This window comes from Azolla caroliniana, unplaced genomic scaffold (genome assembly GCF_043228905.1).
Source record: "Azolla caroliniana isolate FFs.n. ecotype wild unplaced genomic scaffold, voAzoCaro1.0.p SCAF_14, whole genome shotgun sequence".
NCBI lineage: Eukaryota > Viridiplantae > Streptophyta > Polypodiopsida > Salviniales > Salviniaceae > Azolla > Azolla caroliniana.
The window spans coordinates 10,300,684-10,311,922 of NW_028230449.1; the positions used below are offsets into that span (position 1 = coordinate 10,300,684).

The window sequence follows — 11,239 nt, forward strand, 5'->3', positions numbered from 1 at the left end:
GGGTTTGTATTTGACAAATCGCTTGTTGGCAGCAGAGGATTCTCAACCGTTGCGCTCTGATACCATGAAAAAGTTAGTGTGCGGAAGGTAAGACAAAACCGGCTTAGCTAGATAGCAACAGAAATACATGGGTTTAATGGAAAGCTTGAGATACACAGAGAGTATGCGGGAGAGACAGACAGAGCAGAACACACAACGTCTATTTCAAAAAATAAACTCAATACTCTGTACATACAATGTGTTTAGATAACACTTTTATACAAGTTCTTAAAAGGACTAACAGAAGTACTCACAAGTACTTCAATGCCCGTATTGAGCTACAAACCCTGATTTCCAAAAATATGCTTACGTACTAGGCTATGATCATAGGCCTCTAACAGCCTACCAGTTACAATCCGATCCAGCTCTTGGTTCCGGACACCGATCCAATTCTCTGTTCTGGATACCGATCTGGCTCAAGCTTACTCAGTCGATCCGGATGAGGTTGAGCTTGTCCGCTCAACATTGGATTTAGGGTGCGCTGAAGTAAAATATATGGGTTGAATAGTGATGAATGGACATCATGTCCAAGATTCCTTGGTGTAAATGAGTGAGCCTATGATGTGTCCTCATGTGAGGGAAGAGAGATATATTAATGTAGTATGCGTAGAGTTGAGCAGTGAGTCTAGATGCTTAAGAATTACACATTGTGACTACTAAATAAATATTTCTAGGGATTGGATCATATTGACACATAGGGAAAGAAAGCTTAAATGTAGTTGATGGTAGAGAATTGTGTTGAGAATCAACTCGGCCACAACTGGTTGCTACACTTACGTATGCAGGTGCAAAGATCACAGTCGACAGTACACAGACAAAATGAGAACAGAAGTACAGAAAGACAAGTATTTAATGTGGAAAGCCCAGAAAGGGAAAAACCATGGGAGCCCACAGACTCTGAAACTATATCACTGTATGTAGAGAGGAATACAAGGAGACTCGGAGGCAACGACCTCGATCTTGTCTTCATCTGACAGACGGCGATAGAGTTACAACTCTCTCTCTCTCTTAGTTACAAAGGCAACTACCAACTATAACTTTTTCAACAACTATATATCTCATAATGATTGCCCTAGATGTATTTATACTAATACACTTAAATAACTATTTATAAATATAGCCTCAATGGGCACATGTAGGCTAATTACAAATATAGCCCAATCGGATTCGGTTGAATCGGTTATTGTTTGATTACTGGACATTCGATTTTTTGGCCTCATCCGAGTTTCTTATTGACTCCATCCGATTCGATTTGTGCTCTTCCCATCCAGAGAGACATGTTTCTTAACACATTGTATCAAAGTGGAATACTCAAACCCACAAACTTGTTCAAGGACAAATATGCATAATTGACAAGTCTCCTCACTTTATTCCATATTACCCAATCTCATGGTAGGAGAGAAAGAGAGCCTAGATGGATGTAGCTCAGCTGGTAAAGTTGCCCAATGGAGACCAGGTGGTCATGGGTTCAACCCCGACATTCCATATCGGCATCTAGTGAAGTAAGAGATATCTATAGAGTAATAGAGAGGTGAGAAAGTTGGGTCTCGATCCCAAGGTGTAGTGCTAATAGTGTAAATGACTTACCACTGGGGTAAGCTAATTATGATAAAAAGAAAGAGAGAGATTTTATAAATGTCGTCACATGAAACATCTTTTACATAATATGTGTGGAATGGAGTAGTGACAATATTCAAGACTTTTACTAATAAACATGTTGCAATCAAGAGTAAATATTGTTAATGTAAACAAACTATACAAGGAGTGAACTAGATTGACAAAGTGTAGATAACAACATGAATGTTGTCACATACAATGCTTTGTATAAAAGTTTGATACTCTGATTCCCAAACTTGTTCAAGGAATAGTAATGAGTCTCCTCACATGTGCCCTAAAGCCCCATCTCACATGAAAGAAAAATGAATGCATGTATCCGATAACACTTTCCATGGACATCATCTCCATGGGAAATCATTTAGTCTCAAGTGGGAGCATGTACGAAGTTTGTAACTTGACTTGAAGAAACTTAATTAGAGATGACTTTAAGACATTTTCAAACTCTTTCCATGTTGACTTAGCGATATTATTGCTCCATAAATAAACCCTATTGGTGTTACTAATGTATCCAATAGGTAGTTCTTGAGAACCCAACATTTAATTTCTCTATAGTTTCATATGTTCTCCGATGCATAATAAGCCCTCTCTCAAGCTTCTAAATAATGTGTAGCACATTCATTTTTTTTGTGATTGGAGAAAACCTTAAGCCTAAGATATTTGAAGCATTCTACAATTTTAAGCGGCTCATTATCATATACAATACATAGTTCATCCTTATAATTCAAGACGTTACAACCATAACTTTCACTTTGGAGCTATTGTCAATCAATTTACTATGCATACACAACTTTCCCATTACATTCATAAGCTTCCGAGCATATTCTATCGTTTTTGCAGAAGGACCACATTATCTACATTCAACAAGAGCATGATAATTACATTCCTAATGGTAACTTCTTCGATGCTTCTCGTTTTACAAACTCGTTGACCAATTATCTAAAATTTAAATCATCAATGCATAAACCAAAGAGAGTTAGTAAGAATGCACATAATTTCTTAACACCAATAGTGTTAGTAGAAAAAATAAAAAATTCTATCTCCCATGCGCACATGGCTTATCAACTTCTCATGAATTTGGAAAATTGCAAGCATATATTCACATGGTACCTCAAATTCCCCCATGTGTCTCCAAAGATGCTCATGGGACACCATATCAATAACTTTTTTGAAGCCTATGAAGCAACAAATAATTCTTTACCTTTAAAACGACTTTTTTACAACACTCAAAGAGAGATAGATTGATAGATTTTGTTATCGCCATCGAATGTCAAATATGACTATATATATATATATATCTTAGGAACACTTTTGAGTACTATTATTGATCTCTTTTTTTAAATGATGGTTTATGTTACTAATGATCCTCAATATGAGGTGAAAATAAATAACTGAAAATAATTAGATGTATGGTTTATGTAAACATGGCCTATCACTCGACTAAATCCCTAATTAAGAAAGTAAAATTGAAAGAGAATATCGTCACATGAGAGACCATGACAGATAAATATGGAGTGCATCATATGATAAACAATGCATTTATTGAAAACTAAAAGGTTTGCTCATAATTTTGTGCTCAAGATATTAGGTTAAGGGACAAAACAATCACTCCATTATGTATTAGAAAACTCTAACCAATGTATCTACATGATCGGAATAATCGTTTAAGTTTTTGAATTGTTGATGACATCTTACCAAAAGGTGACTTCAAATAGCGTCGTGATTCTTTTATTTATTTTTAATGTAAACTAGTGTTATACATTTTGCTTGAAGGAAAGAAATTTAATAAATTTTGTCGAAGCAATGCAAGGAGGATGACACATGAACATTACAATGAAGACAAGGAATCTTTAACTTAATTTGTTAGAGATTTTATACATTTTGATGAAGGTAAGCATTGAAGATCATACAATACAAGTTGATCGTGAAGCATGCTTAATGCTATCTAACATGTGCATAATGAATCTAAGCATAGCACATTAATCCAACAATTGTCAAAAGGTGAAGTTTTATTATGTAGAGACAGATCTTCCTGACCCAATATTGATGCAACATTCATTTGAGAAGTTGAAAATGCGAGTTATTAAGAGGCTTTCTGCATTTTATCCACTTGAACCTATAAAAATGAAATGCTATCTAATACACACATTATATGAAGACACCAATTTCTTGTAGAGAAAATTACATGAAAGATAAAACGTTTTTCATTTAACCCAATGAGACTCTAGCGCTCCTTCTCTTTTGTATTTATAGTGGTCCCAGAATTTAAGAGTTCCATTATGAAGCTAAACAAGCAGTTGTCATAAGACTTGTTGCAAAAACATTGGGGCTTGGGGGCTAGTCAAATGAATGTCTTCAAGTGTGTTGATCTCATCCATTCAAACAAGCTTAGGCTCAGAAGCACCCACTAACTTTCGTCATCCTCATCTCATGCATGTTTAGACATTTTGATTGAAGTGGGCAAGATTACAAGATGGGCACCATGACCAGATTACGAGCAACCGTATTGATTGAACAATAGGGAGTTGAAAAGAAGGCCAACTGCTACTTAACTATTGACAAATTCCCCTCAATTCAATCAGTAATGCACACATCTACGGATCGAAAAGTGACAATGTGGAGTTAAGTGAGGCTAGCAATATGCTCCATGAGCGAGTGTGCAGAAGCAAACATAAGGGTTGAATAGGTCCATCCATTAATGCCCAAAATGTCTTGAGTTATGAGGGTGGGATATGAGATGTACTCATGCAGCTCGAGTTAGAGTGGTTTGTCACTCTTCTAAGGAGCATAGGGTGGGGGGGGGGGGGGTCTGAGGAATGCTTCGACGATGTTCGAGACACGTTAAGAAGAATGGGTCACATGATTGCGCACTTTGTGGTGGTCACGTGGAGCTGGAACAGAAGAGAAGAGAAGAGAATAGGGCAATTCAATACATACATATGCGTTTGGTGGGCATTTCACAACCCCACTGTCCACATGAGACTTTTTGTGGCAAATGTTGAGTAAGCACACACACACACACACACACACACACACACACATGGACAGAGTAGAGTCATAACCGACAAGAAGAAGAAGAAGAAGATGATGATGATGGGTTCACATTTGGGCTCTGGATTTCTGAGCAAATCTTGCTTCCATTCCTTCTAGGTCGCTATCAATCCACAGTATCTGGAGAGAGAGAGAGGACCATATCTTTCTTCGTTTTTTTTTTTTTGAGAGACAGACCCACTTCTTACTCCATCCTCTCTGTTTTGCTTGAAAACAGTTTTCCCTTTTTCGCAAACCCTAACTCTGCATCCAAGATCTATCTCTCTGCTTCCTACAGGTAAGAGCAAAAAAGAAAAGCCGGAAACGTCTTTTCAATTTTTTTCTGATTGTATGGATTCGTTTCCTCTACTTCATCAAAGCTTGAAAGAGGAGCAGGAAGCAGGAGAAAACGAAGAATCAGAAGAGAAGGAAGACAACCTTTGGATATGGCTTCTTTTTAGAGAGGATTAATATAGCTTAGAGAAGTGTAAAAAAGAAGAAGAGGGTTTGGTTTATATTCAAGTAAAGAGGGTCAAGTCAAAGTATCAATATGGTTGTATTGTATTTGTATGTATTCTGCTAAGTGAAGCCCTCTTCCTTCCTAATTGAGGTAAGAAGGAGGTGGGGTTGAAGAGAATTAGGAACACTCTCTCTGTTCATGGCTATAGATCTACCGATACGAAAAGACGTTGTTGATCCCGGTTTTAGAGTAATGGAAAGACATATAGACCTCAACAAACATGCTTTTGATCTCAATGAAGTGCCTCTAATTGACCTTAATGTGGGTTTTCTTCACGATGGGACGACATCATCATCATCATCATCATCATTATCACCACACAGTGTTATGAACACCACATCTTGCCCAAAGAAGGGTGGATGGCTTGAGCTTTTCCAAACCATGTTTGGACATGAGAACTCGAGAAATCCACAAGCCTTTGTTCCTGTGCTCGGAAGCAACAGCACTCTACTGAACCAGCAAGATCAATATGGTATTGGTGCGATGTTGAACCCCAACTATCAACATCTTAATGATGCTATCCTGAATCCGAGAGATCGATGTGTTAACGGCGCTCTCTTGAATCGGAGAGAGAAATGTGTTAATGATGCTATGATGGACCTGAGAGATCGATATGCGAATGATGCTACACCAAACCTGAGACATCAACATGCTAAGGATGATACGTGGAAATCTAGAGATCGAGATCGACATGGCATTGCTGCCATCCCAATCCCAAATGATCGATGCGTTAATGGTGCTATCCTGAAACCAAATGATCGATGTGTTAATGATGCTATCCCGAACCTCAATGATCTATGCGCTAATGATGCCATCCCAAACCTCAACGATCAATGTGCTAATGATGCTACACCAAACCTTAACGATCAAAGTATTAACAGTGCTATCCTGAAACCACAGCTGGAAGATCTAAGCCTTAATCAAAACCATAATGAACGTTTTTTTCATAAATGTGGAGAGCAGATGAACAGGAGTTTCTCAGAATGTGAGAAACCTCAACAAAAGATGTCTTTTTCTCACCGTGGCTCACGGAAACATTACCATAGGGGCCTTTCACATGGGCCATTTTTACCGTTTGCTGATCCTGTTACTCAACTTGTGGAGTCTAAATCCTCTTATCAAGCTTTTGGGCAGGATGGTATCAGGTCAATCAATAAACTTGGACATGAGGATATTGGTTCGATCAATTCGCGAGACTTTTTAATGAATGGAGAGAATCCTAATAAAGCTCCGTTACATTTGGATCTTAATTCTCAGCCCCTCCCTGGTTGGGAAGTGGAACCATATGAAAATTCATCGATGTATCAGGAACAAAATCGTGGGCTCAACTCATTTCGAGATAATGGTGAGAGCCCATCTAATAGTGGTAAAACATCGGACCCAATTATCTCAAATAATATGCCTGAAACTCCTGTGAAGATCATTGAATCTCCTGATTGGCTACCCCCGGGATGGATAACCGAACTCAAGACTCGGAAAGCAGGCAGCACTGCTGGTACAAGAGATAAGGTAAAAATGAAAGTTCATTCATCAAGGTAAGGAAAAGGAAAAACACCAAGATATCTCTAACTTTTTGGGTATGTACCATAATACCCTTAAAATTTACAAGATTGTTGAGTGTTTTGGTGGATTTTTGTTACAACTACCTGAACTAAATGTATATAACAACATTGACTTCGTCTCTTTTCTATATTGATGAACATTTGAATTTCAAACATCCCAAGAAAATGTATGTAAGCTATCTGAATTTAGTTCTTTTTCTAAATTTGAAAAACCTGTTTTATGAGCAGTATTATAAGGATCCAGTGACAGGACGCCGATTCAGGTCGAAGAATGAGGTCACAAGCTTCTTAGAGACAGGGCATGGGTGTAAATATAAATCCCACATTCAATTCGTGGAGCTTTCAATTCCTATGCATCCTGTTTCAGCATCATTTTTGCCTAATCGAGACTATAGAAAAGATTCAGTTGAGAGTGCAAGATTCCCATATGGGAAAGATTTGGCAGAGAATGCAAGTTTCTCACATAGGAAAGATTTGGTCGAGAGTGCAAGTTTCCCATATCGGAAAGATTCATCTGAAAGTGCAAGCTTATTTCTTGATGTGAGCCATAGTACTTCGGGCTCATGTAATGGTAGTTTGGAAAGGATTTCAATCAAGCAAGAGCAAGATGTTATGCGAGACGAACAGATAGGTTGTGTTGATGGCGTAATAGAACCGTGTCAACTTGGGGGGCTTATCAAGTCTCGTCATACCTCAAGCAAAGAGGAGTATAATCTTCTTGAAACGAATCCTGAACCAGGTTTGTTTGTTGACATATGTCATGAACTTGATCAATAACAAATTTTATGTCACATTTTGTATGTCAATATAGAGGTTAACCCAGTTTTTGTTTCACAAACCATTCTCTAGGATCACAAAATAAGAGGCGAAAGTTATTCCATAAGCCGCATGGTTTAGCATCAGGGCACACATCTCTCAATTGCAAATCGAAGCAAGATCAAAATTGTTTAGAATGGTGGAAAAAAGAAATGAAGGAAACGTTGGAGGATGGAAAAGACATACATATAAGCTTGATTTGCAAGGAAGAGCAAAGCAAAGCCCAAGATCATGATAGTGATCGAGGTCGAGATCAAACCATGGTCATCCGGCCCTTATCTAAGCCTAACGTAAGTATATTATCTCTTAAGGGTATTGATAATGCTTCAGAAAAAGCTTATGAGCGGGAGTTATGTCCGAAACCATCTTCAGGAAACAGGCCTCCTGGGAGGAAGATTCTTAAATTAACTCTTAAGCAGGAGAGAGAACTACTTATTTCATTAGGGCAAAAGCTATGTCGGCGAGTTTTCGCTCCGGCTAATGAAAGAGCGTTGTAACGCATGTTGTAAATGCTAAGAACCAAAAGGGGCATAAAGAAGTGTTTGTTTGATGTGTATACTGAGTGAAAGGAAGACATGGCAGATTAGCTTGCATGCAACATTGTTTGGGGATCAAAATCAAGGTATATATGAAGACATTGTTCATGGAAGGCTTAGGGTTTATTGGGCTGCTAGAGTCTTGATGACTATGTTCTAGATATGGAGTTATGGTTCATTTGTATTCAAAAGGTCTAGCTACCCTATGGACACACATTCTCTTGTTTCTTCTATTAACAATCTAGACCTCCCTTGCCTACAAGTGAGCTCAATGTGTGTAGAAAGATGCCTGAACATACTGGTCCTTGCATTTTCGTATGCTGCTTGGAGGCCTGTACTTTGGACTTGGCAACAACACAAATGTAACTGGCTGTAATGTCAAAGGCATAAATGATTAATGCAGGCTATTTTATTATGAACTTAATAACTTGCCATTACAAACCCTATTAAAGAAGATATGACAATCCATTAAATAATACCCCTTTGTGTATGCACACACACACACACACACACACACACACACACACACACACACACAATGTACATCCACCTCTAAACACAGTATGTGTTTTACATGCATATAGCTAATAAAGCTATAAATCTTGCCAACCACCTCATCGTAGAATTAATATAGGTGGTATCTCCTTCCATTAGAATTGGAGTAAAGATATTAATGCCTTGTATTATAGATTATAGTAACAAAATTTTATGCCATTAATGTAAATTGAATTCTAGTGGTGGGTGGATATTTGTGCAATAGTAGCAAAAATTGGGCTCTTTCTAAAGAAGAAATTAGAACAATTATTGGTGGAAAATCAATGTGGTTGATGCAGCAGCTAATAGATTAACTTCATTACTATTTGAATGAAAATGGGAATATAGTGATATTTCTTTAAACTATGAGTGGTGATATTGATACCATCTCTAATAAGAGGGGCATTGGTATACGAATTGGTTTATGCATTAGGATGTCTGACCCACAAATCTAGAAACACAATTTTTTATTGGGATGCATAAACTAAGGGTACCCTTTGCAACTTAGTTTCTAGTGCATAAACTAAATAGTATAACAACTTCAGTCATACATTCCCACAAATGTAGAGAATGACATATTTAGTTGAGTCACTATATTAAGGGTGCCACCCTTGATTAAGAAATTGAGGACAAATCTACACCATGGATGAAATAGAAATATTTCATCTTATTGAATGGATCGTGAACCAATCTTATATGCAACAAGAGAAAACTACATGGTTTCATAGTAATTATAGTTGCAAATTTCCTTTGATGTGCATTAGCAATTAAGATATGGTAGTATTTGTCGCTACAAATTGCCATTAATGTGGATAAACAAGTGACAATAAAGTTTCAAGATAAATCACATTCCATAACATATAAAACTGTATGTGGCTTGAGTAGGTGCTTTATTATTAACAATAAAACAATTGTATGATTGATAGACATAATAGTCTTTGGAAAGGATAGGGCCACAATTAATGAAATGTTAGACCATGTTGTCCTTTGTTCCTAAAACTTGTACTTGTAACTTGATGTTTAATGGCATTACACCTTAGTTTATATAAAGGAATTTGTTCAAATTACGAAGATAATGAGAGAAGGCTACTTGATACATAAAGAATATTTTACAAGTTACTTTCAAACTAAAGTCTTAAGAACGTGAAGGTGTCATTTTGAGTAATCAACTTCAAGCCTCCACCAAACAATGGAGCTAGCATAATATTCTTGACACTAGATTCTTGGCAAACTAGTTTCCTATAAACCTTTAAATTGAGGTTACTCAATCGTCCATAGAGCCAAAAGTATTAGACCATGCAAGAAAGATGGCAAAGGGCTCAAAGGTTCTATACTAAAATGCAAAAGAGCTAAACAATATCTATGTACAATGAGTATCTTATCCATAGGGAAACATCATGTTTAATATTCTTGTTCTCACCTTTCACAAGTGGCCAAATAATGTTTGGTTGATTGTAATAATGCAACATTAGGCAAGATCTGAATTAGACGTTCCTTAGAAGGCAATATATCCATCTGCCTTCCTTTGACATACCATTTCCACCAAATCTATGACTTTACGAATTGCACACCTACTTACAAATCCATATTCACTTTTTGAGTCAACTAGGGGCTGAAAACGGATGTTAATCTCAAAGTCATGTTTCATCCACTAATGAAGGTATGGTCTAAAATAAGTTGTGATGCATACCAAAGCTATGTCTTCATTTGAGAAAGATAATATACCTCGATCATATGTCATTATATTTACCTTTTGTGGGACAAAAATAAGCTTTAGGGGCTTCAATTTAGCGAATGGCTCTTGAAAAACAAACACCGAATGAGACTTTTAAGCCTAATAGAGTTACCTTGAACATAATCTCAACATGCTAAGTTGAGATGTTTGTTGGTTCACCATCATTTAATTTATGTTTGAGGGTGTACAACCTTGGACAGAAATGGTGAAATACTTAATTGAGAATGAAAGAATTAAGCTTGAAAATATGATAATTGAATCTAATTGGTGGAATGTCATTAATTTAAAAAAGCATGTCAAGAAATGGGATGTGCCAGTTCATAACAAATGCAGGTTTTAGACACATTAAGGTTATTAACTTATTGGGGTAGGAAGGTAAACAACTTAATCTTCTATTTAATTGGATGGCTAGATTGGGTTTGATAATAATGAAGGATGCCATGTTGGTGTCACAAAGAAGATTAATTGTCTTCCACAACAAGATCAAAATTTTGTATTCCAAGAGTTTATAACTTTATTTGGGACAAGTTGCAAAGATTATCATCATCATATGACACAATCCTGATTTAGATGGTGGATCTCAATAACTTGATTGGGCATTTGTTGGAAATAGGAGATTCACTATGATATCAACAAATGGTGCTTATAAAAATATGATTAACTAGCATAAGTGGATGGAAGAAAAGGTAATTATTAAGGTATAAGGTTTTTATAAGCCCATTACAAAGTGGTTTCAAATTATCATTATAGGTTGAGGTTCTTGATTGATTCTACGAGATAAGGTATTCATTTGGAGAGTTATGGTAGGAGTATTAACATGGGGAACGCATTAAACAACACAAATATTTCTAGT

At 36.8% G+C, this 11,239-nt stretch overlaps 1 protein-coding gene across 2 annotated transcripts; it reads left to right on the forward strand.

Annotated features, from left to right (window-relative positions):
• The first annotated feature begins 4,994 nt into the window (after nucleotides 1-4,994).
• Nucleotides 4,995-8,135, forward strand: LOC147855426 (uncharacterized). 2 transcript variants are annotated; one of them, XM_087330293.1, is made up of 4 exons: nucleotides 4,995-5,989; nucleotides 6,026-6,712; nucleotides 6,994-7,504; nucleotides 7,615-8,135. In XM_087330293.1, exons 1-4 carry the CDS (start codon nucleotides 5,342-5,344, stop codon nucleotides 8,076-8,078), a joined length of 2,310 nt encoding a protein of 769 aa, XP_087186419.1. In that variant the 5' UTR covers nucleotides 4,995-5,341; the 3' UTR covers nucleotides 8,079-8,135. The 2 variants fall into 2 exon arrangements, with proteins under 2 accessions (XP_087186419.1, XP_087186417.1); XM_087330291.1 differs by having other exon boundaries at nucleotides 4,995-6,712.
• The last annotated feature ends 3,104 nt before the right edge of the window (nucleotides 8,136-11,239 follow it).